The sequence below is a fragment of the Betta splendens genome, chromosome 9, assembly GCF_900634795.4.
Source record: "Betta splendens chromosome 9, fBetSpl5.4, whole genome shotgun sequence".
Taxonomy (NCBI): Eukaryota; Metazoa; Chordata; class Actinopteri; order Anabantiformes; family Osphronemidae; genus Betta; species Betta splendens.
This window is the reverse complement of record NC_040889.2, coordinates 15,161,127-15,179,234: the sequence shown is the minus strand read 5'-3', so window position 1 is coordinate 15,179,234 and position 18,108 is coordinate 15,161,127. Positions and strand designations below refer to the sequence as shown.

Here is an 18,108-nt window from a genome sequence, read left to right as displayed (position 1 = left end):
CCATTCTTTTCTACTCTTTTGTTTTATTTTTCTTTTTTTTGGGGGCGGAGTGCTGTTACACTTCCAGTTAGTGCTGCCTGTCTGGGAACCCTCCCCCTCACACCTCCTCCCCCCTTTATCTCAGCCCTGGAGGTTTTTGTTCTGTCTCAGACAAACTTTTTGTTCAGTGAGTTTGCCTGCGTGGCTCACTGCACTGCTCTGTCCAGCTTTATTGCTGTTCTTGGATTCTTGCAGAGGGGACTTTCTGCAGGGGCAACACCACTCCCCCCCCATTATTTTTCTCCATTTTACACTGAATGTACACCTTCGCAGGATAAACAAGAGACTGTTTAGAGCTGTTTCAGCCCAGCTTGAGTTTGTCATAATTGCACTGGATATGAGGTGATTTTATTTCCAAAATAAGAGTTGTATGTTGTTCTTTTCTACCCTCAAGCTTTATAGAAATAATGTGAGCCTCGTTTTCTTAAAAAAAACCCTCAAATCTCCTGACATTTTTATGTAATTTGACGGACAATCCTTTTTCCTTATGGAGCATCAGTATAGCAGAATGATAGAGGCACTTTACCAAGCTGTCAGTAAATAGCTTGGTAAACAGATGTTTAAAACACTCAGAGGGTTTTGATTAGATGAAAGACAGGCTGCTAAAATAAACTTAGGTTTATTAACCACAGTCAAGTGGTCTTTGTGGATTCCACTGGACGATTAGACAAGATCTTTCCAAATGAAAGCCCCTTTTGTTTTGATGAAGTAAAGAGTGGTGTTTACCACATTGGTCTTAAATGTTCATATTTTCACATTCATACAATCATTCAGTGACTCTGGGTGTTATTGACTCTGATGTTTTCTATTAATTTATTTAGATTTCTATAAGCTTTATGAATTACTTTGGTATTTTTTTGTACTGTGGCATTTGTATATAGCAAACTTAAATTTTGGATTGTGACATTGGATCATATGTTTTTTAGACGATTAAAGTATATTTTAATTTATTAATACATCGCTACCGACCTGCAGTTCAAATAAAAAGAAACATCAAAATGCTTGAGACACTTATTCCTTCCAAATTTTAAAAAAGATTTCGACCATGCAGTTGTCAAGAACTGAACATGAAGCTTTAATTGCTGTGTTTTGAGTTTTTATCATCGGAGCATTTTGGCTTCACACACAAGCGCAGCGTTTGTTTCCCGGTTGTTTGAGGTGCAGTTCATTTGCCGCGCGTCGGTCCCGCGTGCGCGAGCGGCCGCGGTTTTACTTTGAAAGGCGCGCCGCCGCGCTTCCGGCGTTGCTGCCTCGCACTCGGCGCGGCTGAGCCCAGCTGAGCAGAGGATGGCTGCCCGCGACTGAGCCGCTGCCTCTGCGCGCACAGAGGGAACACTCGGCGTGAACACACCGGCGAAGCGCCCGGAGACGAGGAGGAGAGGCGGGACAGGAGAAGTTTTCCCACACGAGGAACTAACTGTCACCCGTGCCCTCGGGAGATTCGACTTTTGTCGAGGTCGACGGGGGGATTTCGGACCATGCCCGCTGAAGTGAAGCAGGTTAGTGTCACTGGCGCTCTCCGTCTCATCGCACCTCCAGCCTCTGACTCCTCGGGTCTTTCTCTTCTTCTTCGGCGATCCCTTATTATGTTACGTGTCAATGAGCATCACCGTTTATGTCCTGCGTATGGGGTTTTTCCGTCCAGTTTAACGCACCAGGGCAAAATACTACTTGAGTATTAAGATGATGGTGTGTGCACGGGTGAAATATGTAATTCGTGAGGTGTTCCCGCACGTGCAGTTTACAGTACAACATGGCATCATGGAAACTGCATATAAAACCGGCATGTTGGAACATGGCATTATGGAAACTGCGGACTTACACTTAGTGACTCTTGTGCTGGCAATAGTCGTGACCATGAGATATGTTTAGTGGTCTTGTGTGTTGGGGGGGGGGGTGTCTCCGTTAACCAGTGCTGTGACTTACGACTTGTCTGACACATGGATGTGTCACTACCACCTATAGAATGACTGATGCCATTCTGGGATGAGGAGGGAACTGTTGAAAGTTTGTCCCTGATCATCGCCTGCAAGGCAGTGAATGAGCCCTGGTCCGGACGCGCGGGATTTATTGCCTGGCTTGTAATGCCAATTGTGTGAGAGACATGGCATTAAATCCTTTTGTCTTTCACGTGCACAGATACCACAGGAATGTGCTTTTGTTCGCTCTCGCAGGCTGTCGGTGTGTCTGTGTGGGTGCATGCGTGTGTACCAGGGCATGATGTGCATACATTATTGGAAGTGTTCCCTGTGTTTGAAGCGCATCCACAGGCAGCCTACACCATCACAGCGCTATCTCTCTTTTTTTTTTTTCTTTCCCCCGTCGCGCTTGGCAGCGCTCAGATGCACAAAAGAGGAAGCCAGGAATCCGAAGACGAAAAAGCGGAGGAAAAAGAAATCCGCTTGAAGAAGGTCAACTTCTCCACAGCACCGCTCTGCTCTTGTGCGCTGAGAGGGGCGGAGCTACGGAACCACTGTCTGGCAGACAAAAACATTCTGTCGGCCCTGATAATAACACGCTAACAGCCCCCCCCCCCCCCCCCCCCCCCCCCCCCCCCCCCCCCCCCCCGTGGACGAGCGCCACCTGATAATCGGAACGGGAGCCGTGTGTCTCGCGTCCACACTCGCCGCTCTTTCCCGTTTTATTTTTCCCATAAGTTCGGAGCCCTTCCGCGTGCCGGCCGATGGAGAACAGGGCAAAAAGCCGCCTGCCGGAGTCCTGCCTTGAATTATATGAGCGGGGTCAAATGCACGTCAACAGCCCGAGAGCGTGGCCTCTCCAAATACACCCGGGAATTGTTGGTGAAGGTGCGGCGTGTCCGTGACCCCTGGGAGACTGGGATATCTGGGATACTCACATACTGACCAGGCCGTAAGCGCTGACCTTTTCAACTCTTCTAATTCCTCAGCCCCGGAGAACCTGGCACGAGCAGCGCTCCAAGGCGCCGTTGCTCGCCGTTTCTGAATATACTTGTCATATAAACCTCATGCGCTCCCTGTGGTTCTGGGTATTTGTGCCTCTGGGTGTCCCGACAGTCTCGAAATCTGCCTTTACAGAAAAAGGTAGACGTGGGAGACTGGTGAGAGTCGGGCACATCTTAATGCTGCTGCAGAGCTTACACCGAAAGAATCTTAGCCCACTGCAGATTACGGCATAGCCCTCAATTAGTGGGGGAGCCTGTACCAGACAATGTCTGAGTTAAATATAAGCTTCTCGCCAGCAGGGTTGCGCCCAGATCCTCCAAATTTAGTCGCAGAAATGAAAAAAAGGGAGCAGTTTCGTCGCTGGGAAGAAAGGAAAACATAATGAATTATCTAGTAGTCGTCATCTCGCCAAGGTCATCAAAAAACAAGTTTACTTCTCCTCTGTGAACTAGAAAGACCTGCCTGAATAACAAAATATCCATCAGTGATTCAACCAGAGGTCTTCGGAGTGCCAGATTCCTGACAGCCAGTGGGGCTTTCAGCTGCAGCCGCTCCCCCTCTCTCTCCGATGCCGTTTGATTTCTTACAGAAATTAAAAAGCCATCAGACGTCTCCCTAACTTTTCCCTTTTTTCCTGCGGGGGCGTGTTTGTATAACCGCTCCACCGTCCTTGCATATTTCCTTTCCGGTCCCTTCCTGAGGCTTCTCTTTTGTGCTGGCGGATCAATATTTGAAGACATGTAGAGCATGAGCAGTGGTATTGTTTGAGGAGCGGGGGCGAGGGGGGGTGTCATATAAGAGTGATGTCAATGACCGGAAACATATGAGCTCTCAATAGCTGTTGGGAGTGCAGGGGACATTTTGTGTGGGGGTGGAGAGTTGCACCGGGGGGGGGGGGGGGGGGGGGGGGGGGGATGCGGGGGGGGTTCTGCCGGGTTTGATCGCATGGTGTCAGGCACATGCGACTGGTGACACCAGATGGCCTTCCCATCACACAACCTGTCCGCGTGGGCCATGCTCCCCATGTTTCCCATACCGTTCCCATGGCGGCTTTAAACGCGTGACCTGCGACGTGTCACAGGATCCGCGGTCGCCCACCTCCTCCTTTCATCGCTCGCCTGCTTTTGGTTTTGAGTAACTCGAGCTGAGTTGACATGCGAACAGCTGTAGTCATGCGTGTTCCACAGCACGACCACCGCCGCCCGCATGGTTCCTCTATTAACACCCCAGAGGTATGTAAAGCGCCTTCCTGTGTCTGCACAAGATGCAGTAAGTTTGCAATAATGGCTTGTGGAAAGAGATGGATCTTTCTCTGCTTCAATAACAAACCTTTTGTTTTCAACTTTTACCTGCTCTAATCGCTCCAAGTTCAGTAAAAACGAGCCAAACTTTTACTGGAGCCCATATTTCAGGTCTGGAAATTTGTAATGATTATTTCTTACAACTTGTGAGCAATAATCAATGACCTGCTTCATCTAGACGCACTAATGGTCCAACTACTCATTAGACGCACTATTAATGCAGCTAATGTTGGACTCTCACACGTTAATAATATCAGATTTTATTGCCTATAATATATCACAGAAATGACCCCCACAGTTTCAACATTTGGTTTCATATAAATACATAAAAGCTAATAGCCTTGTGCTGCGCTTCTAAAAATAAATTTACTTTTCTTAAGCTTGCTTGCTTTATTTTATCTGAAGTCTCCTAATGCAACACTACACCAGACATCTGGTATGGTCTCTGTGTATGACATGAACAGACTGAGGTTTCTGCTGTTTCAGTGGGTGCTGTGGATCACTAGGGGTCTCTGCCATTCAACCTTTGGCCCCACAGCAGCCCTTCCACTATCCCTCTATGCGTCCTAACCCATCTTGCCAGCTGACCAGTGACTAGGGCCATAATGCTCTCTCAGCTTTCATCATCACACAGATGAAAAGAAAAAAGGCAGTAAACGTGGAGGCTGCAGGGGAGAAGTGCTATGTTTGGAAACAGCACTGGAGAGAAGAGGCAGTGCATTAATGAGATTGCAGCTTATTATCTCTGCTGGGGCTGTTCTTTTAGCTCTGCATACACTTCTTGCACAGTTAAATTCCAGATAGAAGGCCATGACTCCCTGACTGATGGTGCGTTGTGCCCTGTAACCCCTTGGAAGGTGAGGTGCAGATGTGTTGTGCTCGGCAAGTACACACACACACACACACACACACACACACACACACACACACACACACACACACACACACACACACACACACTGAAGGCTACAGAGGAACATCGATTGGATTCCCATCTTATTTGCTCAATGTTTGTCTGCGGGCCACGGACAGGATAGTCCTGTTTATAAGGGAGTAGGATTCATGGTTTCCCTGCCTGTGTTCAATAAACACCTTCCTGTCAGTGCTGCTGGAAGCCAGCAAACAGAGTTGTGTTTTCGATCAGCCAGATAAAAGAGACCACTGCCCCAGAGAACGGGGCTCCGTCACAGTGTGATAGAGTCTGACCGGAAAGCCGATGTCTCTCTCATCGTAATAATGCTGGGATTCTATAATAGCCGCAACCTGGCTGTCCCAATTAAGTGATACAAAAAGCACATTTCAGCACGAAAGTATAATCAGGCAGGTCTAGTGAGGCTGTCACGTGTTTACCGTGGTGAAAGAGAGTTGCTGAACACTGTCACAGAGTGAAGAAAAAGGACTTCATAACGTCCCAAAGTGCTGACATGTTGATCCACACTAGCTGAGAAGATGCCGTTGTTTCCATATACTCATGCATACACATACTAGTGTTTGTGTGTGTCACTGCTGTAATTGGCTCTCCAGCAGGGACTGTGGTTAAAGTTGCAGATGTGACAGTTCTTTGGGTAGCTCCGTGGATGAATAAGGACCCCAGCGATCCAAAGAGCCTGTGATTGATGAGACCAGCGGCTGCAAAGCCGTTTTCTCCCCCAGCTCTGTGTACCTGGGAAAGCAGCCGTTGTTGTGAGAATGTCACAGAACACGAAATAGGTTGTAACACTGACGGGCACTTTAAAGTTCTTACTCCCAGTCCCTCTGTTGCTGCCAGAGCAGAAGGACTGAGAGGGTCTGGTTTCGAGGGCCTTTTCTAAAGAACTGGGACTTCTTTGACAGTTATGTATAGTTCCCATAGGCTCCACCCCCTCCATCCTGCAGCTGGGGACCTCCAGAGGGGCCCTTACGGGGAAGGTCAAAGTCCTCATAAAGCTTCCCTCAACCAGAAATGCAGCAACAAACGCCTCCCTACTTCTCCCTTTCTCTCTTTAACCCCCTCTAGTAGCGTCTGCATTGTAGTGGGCGGTACATTCAGCCCAGTGGTGGGGGCTGGGGAAGCGGCGATGGCTCAGAGACCTCTTGCGTGTTTAGTCTGGAACTTTCTTTCCAGGGATTAGCCCACTTCCTGCCTCTGGAAGCAGCCGGGGATGCTGGGGAGAGCATCGATCCTCCATCATCATACCATCTGTCTCTCACTGCCCTTTGGGATTAATGATTGCCTCTGACAGCTCTTTAGTAAGGCTCCATCAGTGCCGACTGACCATGCAGATTACTGCGCGAGGAGCCGTCCTTGATTGGAGTTCGCTAAACATTACACATCTAGCTGTTGCTGAGTGTTTTTGAGGAAAGCTGAGAGAATACAGACAATGAATTTCAACATAATTATCACAGCAGATCTGTTCCTGAAGTGTGATACAAGAGCACGTTGTTAAATCAGCTACTCTGTTTGCTTTCTATATCATAACATAATATACCATCCAGCATAAGGCTCATAACCATCCACTGTATGTGGGGAAAAAAAAACATCAAGAGTCATGTTTTGCTTACTTCGAGCTCATTCCCAAATCCTCTGTGGAGCTTGAAGTGAGGACCGGCCGTTACTGACCCGCTGGCTTGCGCTGATGAGGTCCGGCACTTCATTAGAATGCTGCTCGGAGCCTCGCAACACACAATAGTTGCTGTAACGGCCGATGGCTTTGATCCAGGGAGGAAAATAAAAGAGAGTGATAGAGGAGATAGAGGAAGAGGGAAAGTCCAAACCTCTGTGAGCTGACCGAGCCTCGGGGCCGCGACGAGCCTTGCTACAGTACAGTACGTGCGGCCTCTGTTGTAGGAGCCACAGCTCCGGCCGCAAACCGACCTGCACACAAACATTATGCTAACCACTGGCAAAAGTTCAGCCAAATCAGGAACAGAGCCCCCTAAAATGGGAACGATAAACAAGTTCTTGGCAGATTCTCCTCAGACAAAAGTTTGTACAGTTGAATGGTTTCTACAGTGGAGGATTTCAGACACTGGGCTGGCTGTCGTATGGATGCCATTACACAGCATTGCTACGCATGTGGTCCTGCCGTGCCCAGAAGAGCCACTGGCGAACAATACCTCGACGCACCTCCTCGCACATTCCAGCAGGCCCTATTGAGCTGTCTAATGAACCTCCGCAGCATGTATGGCTTGCTCTGGATGCTGGGGCCCTATGAATCTACCATCTCCTTCCGTAACCTCCCCCTCTCATATTCAACTTGTCTCGGAATAGGCTGGTTAGTGGCGCGTGGCGCGGTGCCGATCTGTGCCAAGCAGCCCTGTGTACGTTGGGGGGGACTAGGTGCCAGCCGTGCGTGGAAGGGTCTGCACTCGACACCCACCGGGCTGGGCAGCGTACGGTCCTGGCCCTGCGGCGGGGGCTCCGATTGCTGCCAGTGTCCCGTTGATCCAGCCAAGCGCGATTCCAGTTCAGTGACAGGACACCGTAGCTGTGGGGGCAACTGGAGGTTAGAGAAAATTGTCAGGATTCCATGGAAGACCGGTGGAGCCACAGTAGGCGTAGAAGTTACTGTCATTGCTTGACGCCACAACCTGATGCCACAGGTATTTTCCTCACTGGACCCTTTGGCTGCCGTCACGTTAATGCTGTTAATTTCCCCGCGGCCGCTCAGAGTTGCTCTTGGTTACTAAGCCGCTTTCTCGGGTCCGCGGAGATTCAAGGAGGGTCTCGATAACACCCTGGTTGGTCGGCAGCTGGGCTGAAGCCTGTTTTCTTTCTTCTTTTTATACCTCTTCAGCTTTTTGGACGTGCGTGCAACAAGCCCTGTGAAGTTCTCCCAGTTAAACAAATAGGTCTTGTTGACACGGACCTCTCTGAGTTTCCAAATTCTTTCCGTCATATTCTAGTACAGTTAAGAGGCCTAATCCAATAAAACCCACTCCTCTCCTGTTTTGTGCTCTGCCTCTCTTGAGTCTGGCGCGTCTGAGTGTGTGTGGGGGTTTCAGTAAGTTCCTGTAAAGGAGCGGCCAGTTGCAGCCTCTGTTGTTCAGGCCACAAGGGAGCATGGGGAGTGTTTCTGGGGTCACGGAGCAGCTACATTCCCCACTTGAATGCTCAAACGGGAGGACGCGTTTCGGCTCCACGCCGTAGCCCACTGTTTGCTGGTGTCCTTCAGGCATAATGTCGCTGAAACACTGGCGCTAATCAAGTGTCTGTACTGTATATGAGGGATGTGACACCTCTGTAACATGTCATTGTGGGCTTGTTATTTTGCGTTTTGCTGCAGTTTTTGTAAACAATAAATATTCGAATGTGTTGATGTTCTGTTATATTAGTGATGATTAGCTGCATTCCCTGAAGAGTCCAGACTCATTCTAACAAATCTCTCATGGCTGCAGGGACCGAGAGTTGGATACTAAATCTGTAGGACGGCCTTCAAAGGGAAAGCTGTTGTGTCCCCTGCCACACTGTGGTGTGGAAATCACAGTGGGCACGTGCACACAGACCGATCTCAAATTGCAGGCTTCCGTCCACGCTCTGCAATCTGAGGTTTGCAGACGGCAGGACTGGCATGATGTCCCCGGCCCTCCGACCCTGGAGCCCTGAAGCCACAAGCTGCTGCTGTGGCGCTGTGCTCCCGTCCCTGTGGCAAACAAACCTCCTGGCTGGTCTCTCCAACACACACCAACAAACTTAATTAACTTTCCCTCTTGGCTGCATGCGCGTGTCTTTACTCCAACACAGCTGTGCATGTTAAGAACGGGTTCCTTCCTGCACGCTGGGCAGCCGGTGCCGGATCATCTGATGTCTCCCTGTCGGTTTAAAAGTCCGACTCGTGCGTGTTCACCGCGTGAGCAGCTGCAGAGGTGTGAGCGTCTGAAGCGGAGGGCGGAGAAGGACGGCCTCTGCCTTTTCACTGCAGATTTACTCTCCAGGGAGGACGTGGATTCTGCAAGATGGAGTTTAAAGGAGCTTTCTGCGGCGTGTTTACGACGCAGAAGCTGTGTTTTCACGTCGCGCTCGTTGTTGATGCCGAGTGAACGTTACAGATGCTGGAGCGTGTGAATTCCTGTGTGAATGCTCGGCACTGTTTGTGAACTGGTAGCAGCTTTACAGTATTGTGCACCGAGTTCCTGATGTGGATAAGCCTCCGTAGAAAGGTGCGAGGAAGAAGGCCATCTCTGTTTGATACTTTTGACACAAGGCTTCGGTTAACTCAGGTTAGCTCATTGCTGCCTATGACGTCCTTCGTCATCAATATATTGCATCTGTTTTTGGTTCTCTCGAGAAGCAGCGTCTTCATCAGGTTTGTAGCTTAGCGCCTTGAAAATGATGAGCGTTTGGCTCCTCGTGGATGTTTCAGTGGTCCCTGGCAGCCAGAGCTGCCCTAATTGTTGCAAGCCTCTGGAACGTGCCTCGCTAATGGGGCTGTTGGAGTCCCAATCCGTCAGTGCTATGTCTGTCTAACATTCCAGCCAACGAGCAGGCCAGGATCAGGATCCGGATGCGGATCCGGTGGCCTGAAGGAACGATACGTGTTCCATTTTATCATTATGGTGTTACAATTTAAAAAACAGTCAGCCATAATATCTCTGCAATTGTATTCCTTTTCAGTGACGCTGAGGATTCCTACAGGTACGGTGCGAGTCCTGTGGGGTTGCAGTCCGGGTGGGGCTTTTCATGTAAAACTCCAGAGACTTGCATAATATGAGATTATTGCCAATTCACTGGATTCATTGTGGCTTGAACCAGGAGTGCTACCATTGGCCTGAAATGGGACTCAGAGGATCAGTCCTTCTCCCTGCTTCTCTGCCTCTATCCTGGTTATGTGCTCCTCCACCCAGGCCCTATGTTGAAGTGGAGCTTTGCCCATTCAGACCAAAATGAGCATTGTTTCAGTTCAGACCCCCAGGCCCACTGTTTTCCCTCCTTTCTTGCCTAATCTTTAATTCTGGCATTAGAACAAGTGCTGAAACTCTTGGCAGGAATCAAACAACCTTTAATAGGGTGAGATGTGAGCACCTTGTCACCATATGGGGCTCGGAATTTGACAGAATTGGCCTCTAATCTCCACAACATGCTAGGAATTTGAAGCTCTTGTTTTTCCAGCAGAAAAAAGCAGCCCGCTCACCATGTGGCTTCTTTTCTGGCGTGCAGCGTGAAGGCTGGCATTTGTCGTACCCCTGTAGCACTTTCACTTTTAAAACAGATACTGGTCCTGGTCCTACGGCTGCTCAGGTCTTTGTGGCCTTGACCAAAGTGGAAAAGGCACATATTTCACTATCACTGAGACGTGCACATGCTTGTAGTAGAATGTTTCTTCTGCTGTTCTCAAGGGAATTTTATTTCAACGACACCCAAAAGCTGTTCTATAACTGATTTGATGACATATTTGTTGTTGGAAAACATGCAATATTGTTTTCCCATGAAAACAAAGTCAATATGGCTTCTAGTCGTAATAAAACCTTGAGTCAACACAGATGATGGCAGTTTGTCTGCGAAAGCGTCACTGTTGTTGTGAAGCGTCGCTGTTCGTGTGGGCACCAAATCTGGAAGACGCATTTTCCCAGCGCTGTGCTTCGGAGGCTTTCAGGGTGGGGGTCCTTTCTGCTTCCTGCTTCGATCTACTCAACATACTAAATTATGCATAAACTCTGAGAGTCGTCGTTTTTTTTTCTTTTTGGGAGAGAGGAGCATCATTTGTGGTGGTTTTGCACCCAGTTTCTTTTTGCATCTTTGCATCGTGTCCTGGAACAAGCTGTTCCTGTTTGAAACATTTCGCAGGTTCAGGTCTTCAGATATCATCCATCTTTGTTCACGGCATCACTGGTCTCAAAAAGTTGTTTTCATCATTGTGAGATATTGCCTAGTTCCTTCCTGAGGCCACCAGACTAATGGGCTTTTGTCTGTGGAATCCACTTCAGTAATTCTGCCTCTCTGGTCCTTTTGCTGGGGCCCCAGTGGGACATGCAACAATGGGCTTCGTATGAAATATTCACCATTACGGGGGGCATTCCACAGAGCCGTCGATCTGTTCACGACAGCTTAGCCGTTCGATAAAAATCAGCAGGAAAAACACAACCCGGCGCTTCCAGGGGTTCGGAATGAGATTGAGCGTTCATGTTGTTATGGGATGGAGCCTGCCCGCTATCTGTCAAACCACTGTCTGACTGAGACATTGAGGGACGAGTCTGAGCTATGAGCAATACGCGCCAGAGTTTCTGCCTAATGAAATGAGGCCGCATCCAGAGTCCTGAATTAGAAGTGGAACAATTGCTACACTTCTTGTTTATCTGGTGAAATCGCCGCGGCACAGGGGTCGTCTCATTGCTCTGCCAGCGCCGCGGGGCTCAGGTGGTCGCAGCCCGGATGTTTTTGAGACGTTCGCCATAATAATGCAGTGAAGTCCGGAGACGTCTCGGAGATGCTGGGAGTTTCAGGGTTGCCGTTCTTCTCGAGTTGTCAAACGCAAGCTGGAACTCATTAAGACGCTGCCTTCATGGCTGAGCTGGTGCCAACCGGAGGAGTCAGGTGTTGAGCCGGCGCTGCGAAAACCCTGGATGCCGACTCTGATGGCGACGCGGCTGTGAGGGGTTTTGGAGACGCCCGCTCTGTGTCACGTCAGGGTAGAAAGACTTAAAAGACTGAGCTTGAAACACATTTGAACCTGCACATATTTGTGGGTAGAAAATGTTCAGTAATGATATAGACAAAAACGCTGTGCTGTTAGTCGGAGACGTGTTTCTCTGTGGTGGCGGCTCAGATTATTACCTTTAACAAGAGCTAATCTTGTGCTCATAACCCTCGGCATTAACCCTTTCATGCATGAATCATGTGATCCTCCGTCCAGATCAACATTCTTATTCCTTTTGTAGGCATGAAGCAAAGCGTGCAATTGTCTACTGTAGTGACCACTATGCGAGACTGTCAGCTTCCCTGTGCTGTGGAGACATGAATGAGTGAATGAATGGATGCATGAATGAATGAGTGAGTCATCCTGTTTACAAATGAGATTTCACTCATTTGTAAACAGGAAACTGCATTAACCATTGATAATAAAGGGCATGCAGTTTGTGTGAGTATGCGCATGCAGAGCTTCTCGACACGCCGCAGACGTCCACATTCTTGCCGAGGCACAAAGAGGGGGACAGTCCCGAGGCCACAAAGGCACAGGATGCTGGCGCGCATTGTGCTCAGTGCTGCGGGTGTTGGTCCAGTTCCTACGCGGCGCTTTTGTAACCTCTGCATTAGTGTGTGAAAAGCTGACTAGGACCTTTTGAGAAACTTGCATATCTGCCCCCTTTTCTTACAGTGTGAAGCTGACAAAAAGCCCCGCGGTTATATTCTGCTTTCCCAGAGAAAGATTTGCTTTCGATTGTGTGCCTGCTTTCTTTCGCCAAAGCTGGCGTCTTACAGCTCTTTTTCACGGAGGATTATTGGGAACGACTGTCACTGTCCAGCAATTTTTTTTATGCTTGCAAATAAAAGCAGCGTGGCAGTGGTGTGTGTGCATGTTCGCCTCTATTGTGATGGTCCGCGTGCGCGGCTGTGTGCATCACTGAGGAAGGAGCTCTGCTTTACGGCTTGGCTGCCGCTGACAGAAACATTTTGTGAGCGGGAACATTAGAGCGTTCGCCAATATTCTGTATTTATTAATAATGTGATATTGGGCACCTCTGACACCAAAGATATTCTTGTGTGACCACGGCTTGTGAATGTTTTTATGGTTATTGTTATCATGTTAAAACGCTAGCAGCTTGATGTGTCTCAGCGGCTCTCCTTTGCAGAACTTTGCAGAAGAACTGCTAACACACCCTAAAGACCGGTTTACTTGAACCAGGCCAGAAAGGAGGACTTCTGTACATGTGTCTTGATTTGGAGTTATTTCCAGCCTCCACTTACAGGCTGGACCCCCCCCACAAAAGCTCTCCACACACTCGGTCTGGCTGCTGTCATCTCACACGATCTCCGGTCTATTTTAAGCCGTCAGACAGAGGCCCGGTCCCCCCCTAAGTGGACCCCGCTCTCTGTGTGGGCCAGAGCATGGTCCTCTGCTAAAGCAAGGCACGCACGCACAGTCAGCTCACCTCCTGGCAGCCTATGCAGAGGTACCCCCCCCCCCCCCCCCCCCCCCCCCCCCCCCCCCCCCCATACCACCCCCCCGATGGTGTAGCCTCACTACACCTCTGCTCTGGCACTGACAGTCTGAGGAGGAGCCTCATTAAAAGTTGCTTTCTTATGCAGGGCTTGATGTGTTTGTCAGCGCTGTCCCGGTGGGTGAGCGCACAACACCACACTACATGCAGCCTCGTGCTTTCATCACATCAACCATCTCTTCTCTTCAATATGACAGTCGGGCTGCATACAGTTTGTGCACTTTAGAGGCCAAATGATGTCTTGATTGAAACATTTCTGAACTGCACACTTCCTGCGACTGAAATACTCTTTTTTTTTTTTTAAAAGTAGTTCTTAGCATTTTCCCTTGGAGGACCACTCGGCTATAATTATAATCATAAGACCTCCAGAATGGGTGAGGCCTCAGACAGCAGGAAAGTGACCAACACCTGCGTTTCCTTCCCGTCTGCGGACCTGCTCCGTTGCTCTGCCAGCCGTTCAACACTTACCATTAAAGCCAGATAAACATCTGGCCAAGGTTAAGTAGATTGCCTGTCTCCACTCTCAAGTCATTAGTGAGTATTGTCCCAGCTTATTCACTGCTTCACATTCACAGAAATGACTTGGCGTACCGTGCCTTTTATTAGATGGCCTGCAGACGTTTTAAATGTTAAGCTCAAGGTAAAGCGTGTCATGTAGAAGAACCTCAGTAAATGCTTTGGATTGGGAGCATATGAATAAATCAGATTCCTCTGACCGCAAGTCCAGTGAATAAAATGACGCGTGCTTGTTTCGGGTCTCATAAAGTCAGCTACGCATCCACAGTCACCGGCTCTGGGAAGTACCCTTGTCCTGGACAATTTAGAGAGGCAGATTGGGCTAAACTGATTTGCAGCGGCCGCACGGCATCAGAATTATGAGTAATCAGACGGTCGGCGCGCACCGGACATCCCCTGTCTGACCGAGACAAAAGCACACAAGCTCCTCAGTATCGTGGATAATCACAGCTGTGGACGGGGAGGAGCAGCGGCCCTAATAGCGGCTGCTCCCGTTTCTGCAGGTGGTGGACTAGCCTGGAGCGCCGCTCACCGCAGTGGGCCGCGACCGTGCTCAGCGTAATTACTGTAAAATGAATCCTGGGGTAGAATAGGTGTTGATCTGAGTCTGGAGATGGCCTGGGGTTGTTGCAGAGCTTCTTGGGGGATCCCAGCTACTTAAATACCCGGAGGGTTTACTGCACGCGAGTGTGACGCTTAAATGTTTTCAGGTTTCGCTGCTGCAAACGGGCAGAATGGAATATACTTTAAATTGGTCTGACACAGAAAGTACTGTATCAAATGAGTGTTGGTAATACATAAACGAGAACTCATTATATATAAACAAAGCCTCATTTGTGATGTATAATAAGCTCTACAATGACACATTAGTGCTTCCAATATGAAGTTGTTGCAACTCATAAAGCTTATTTTCAGTTTATCAGAACTTTCCTGCAGTAGTTAGTTTCACGATTTCAGTTGTCCTAAGATTTGTTGCCACCATAATATGGAGAGTGACCATTAGACACTGTATCACAGATGGAACAGTAGCAGCTTAACTGGGACAATGATCAGTGAAATACAGTGAATTTCATTCCCTGCATTTTTGAGCAGCTAACTTGGAGCTTTCTGATATCAGTGCCCATATGAATGGTGGATAAAACTGTAAAAAAAAAAAAGTGAATAATTCATGAATGTAAATCCACAGCGCGAGTAGGGAAAGGTAATATATGCAGGCTAAGTGAGTGTGAGCTGTGTTGGTTTAGGATTAGGAAAAGCTCTGGATGATGTCCCAGAGGAATATGAAGGGTTGGGCTGAGATTTCCTTCCTGCAGGGAGTTGTGTCTTCACTGGCGTAAGAATGATATCCATCATCCACACTCCCCTGACCTATCTCGTAATGGGACAATTTGGAGTCTCCCAGCTAACAGCTATTTTGGGTCAAGATCCTGTTTACTGGAGTGTCGGCGCTTCAGTCAGGTCAGCATTTCCTGTCGAACAGAAAACACAGAACTGCAGCAGCTGATGCAGGAATGTGTGTGATTTTGAGGGGTGGGGGGGTGTGTAATGGAGGGGGAAGAACGATGGAGATGTTTGTGTGTGTTTGGTTGATTAAAGACTGGGTTGGGGGTGGGGGTGTTGCAGCCAGATGCTGGGCCTGCAGCTGGCTGGCTGAGTGGGAGGGGAGCTACATTGAAATGCAGCGGTGCCAGCAAAGTGGGGCTTAGCCAGACACTGAGAGGAGATAATCCATATTTCATCTGCATCCTCCTCTTCCTCCCAACCACCTGCAGAGCGACACAACACGGACCCAGAGCATGAATAGTGCATGACACGGAAACAAAAACTGAGCAGCGCTATCACTCGAGTGGAGACGCCCCTTCAAAGCCCACACCTTGGGGACTCTCCAGAGCTTGGGAATGACTCTATTAGACAGCGAGATTCAAAGTTTAACACAAAAAGCCCCTCACGCCCTCCTGCAGTACTCGCCCGTCCTTTTTATTCCGCTGGCGCCTTTTTTAGTTTGGATCACACCAAAATGCTTTACCCTGCACTCCTAATTCTTTTATAATATATACTCTTCAGAGCGTTCTCCAAATGCGTTTTTTCCTGATATTATATATTTTTTAAATTCATCCTGCGAACGTCTAGGATAAGCACCACACTCCTTGAATGGATGAGTCACAGCTTCAAAGACGCTATTTATTTTTATACCTCGGCTGTTGCTCAAAATGTGCTGGCTGCTAATTTAGCATGCACAAAAAAAAAGAGCACGGCGCTGAAACTATATTTCAGATATCTGCCTCGTTTTAAATATTCATGATCAGCTCGGAGCTTTGAAAGTGAGCTTAAAAGACTTCGTTCACGCATATATAAACGCTCACATGTGGATCCTGCCTGTTTTAGTTCGCACTCAATGGGAACACTCAGGTGGGTTTGTTTGCGTTATCTCCTAAATGAGCTCTTGTTTTTGGTTTATTAATTACGTTTTCTCCACAAACGGATTCAGCTGTGGAGCACTCATACAGGACACGTGCTTGGCTCTGCTCACTATCAAACACTGCACGAAGAGCGAGAGGGAGCCCTGCCTTTGTTTTAGCGCCATGTGGAGGGCATGACGTCTGTGTACTGTACTGTGGTTGACCCACAACTCCTGATCCGCGGTTGTATTTTACATTAAGCACCGGCTCCACGCTGTGTTTGTGTAAATAGATGCTCCGGGCCTGTCATTATCTAAGTGATCCGTCTGGAGGAGGCAGGCGTTTCTACCATCCAGCCTTTAACATCTGACATTATAATCATGGCCTTTATAGCTGAATGATGAGGTTAAGACTGTTATTACTGAAACTGTTGCCTTTAAGAAATGACCTGTAAATTAATAGCGGAAGCGTAGCCCAAACTGATCAACTGCATCCGGCCTGTCAACATGGTGCTTGACATTTAATGTGTACTTTACTGTGTATTGATCCTTACATTTAGTATCGTTAACAATCACAGACACTCCCACACTAACACAGTCTTGGCTTTGCAAGACTGTGTTAGTGTGGGAGGTTGATAAAAGGGCTACAAGCATGTGAATATTGTACTAGTTTAATCCAAACCGAAAATATTCTTTATTGCTCAGTTTGAGAATTTGTTCACATCAAATCCATGCAGTCAGAGAGAGGCTGCTAGAGTAATGACCTGATGAATGCACCCATGCACCGATAACTATAAGTACCTGTACTCTGGTGCTCCAGCACATTACACAGAGCTGAAGAGGTTTAATATCACGTTTTGTCTGACAAAGTCACCTGAGTCAGTGAGGGCGGGCAGTAAACTGGCTTGGATTCCTCCATCGCTCACGTCATAGGGCTCGTCCTCTTCCTCTGACACCATGTGGTTGCCTGTAAAATGAGCGCAATCCTTCACATGACTGCCGCGGTGCTATAGAAATATCCCCAGAGGGGGGTTCATCACGTTTGACGGAATGCACGTTTGAATAGAAGTCGCAGTTATTGTGATGGACTGCGTTGGAACGGCGAGCTGCTACTTATGTTCACGCGTGCAGCTGTAGCTTTTTAAAGCAGCACTCCGGTGGTGACCGATTTAAAGTTCAGAGGGGTGTCTTGGAGGTCGTGATGGGAATCGCTTATGCTAGGAAGTGTGGGACTGTCTCAGTCGCACGCTGTTGACGCCTTGCTGTGAATCTCCCGCGCTCCCCTCCAACCAAGTCCCAGAGGTGGAGATCGCCTGTTAGTAGCCTCCAGTCTAACTGCCTCGAGCTTCACTGTTTTCTGTATTTCTATCGGGAGGGGGGTTGAGGGTGACTTGTGTTAAATGGGAGGCCCTGTGGCTGCACACGCAAACAGTTTTTGCAGAAAGGGTGTCGGGAGACAATACAGTAAGTGTTGGCCTGCTTGACAGGAAGCAGAACATATGTCTCCTTTCCAACCCCCTCAATCTCCAGAGGTCACATGATCTGAGCTTCTGGCAATTTCCATGTCGTACTGTAGCTGCCTCTACCCCCCTCAAATCACCAGTTCTCTGACAGACTCATGCTGACAAGTGATCCAAAGGCTGAGTGGAGGGGGCACGAGCAACAACCCGACCTCCAGGAGCGCGGCGCTACCCCTTCACAGCGCGGCGACCAGCACCACCCATTGATCGCGCCCAACTCCCTCTAATCTGCCTCTCCAGCACTAAACTTCTTCTTTTTCAGTTTCTCTTCTGGC

General features: G+C 48.6%; 1 protein-coding gene across 15 annotated transcripts in view; it reads left to right on the top strand.

The window, feature by feature from the left end:
• The window catches only part of arvcfb (ARVCF delta catenin family member b), a 137,811-nt gene that overhangs the window by 58,179 nt on the left and 61,524 nt on the right, over positions 1 to 18,108 (top strand). The window contains exon 1 of one of the 15 annotated variants that reach the window (XM_029162758.3): positions 1,276 to 1,538. The exons of the other annotated variants lie outside the window; for them this stretch is intronic. Within the exon in view, the coding sequence (XP_029018591.1) occupies positions 1,518 to 1,538 (21 nt within the window). The 5' untranslated portion in view covers positions 1,276 to 1,517. Of the gene's footprint in view, positions 1 to 1,275; positions 1,539 to 18,108 lie in introns of those variants that run through there. 15 annotated transcript variants of the gene reach the window in all.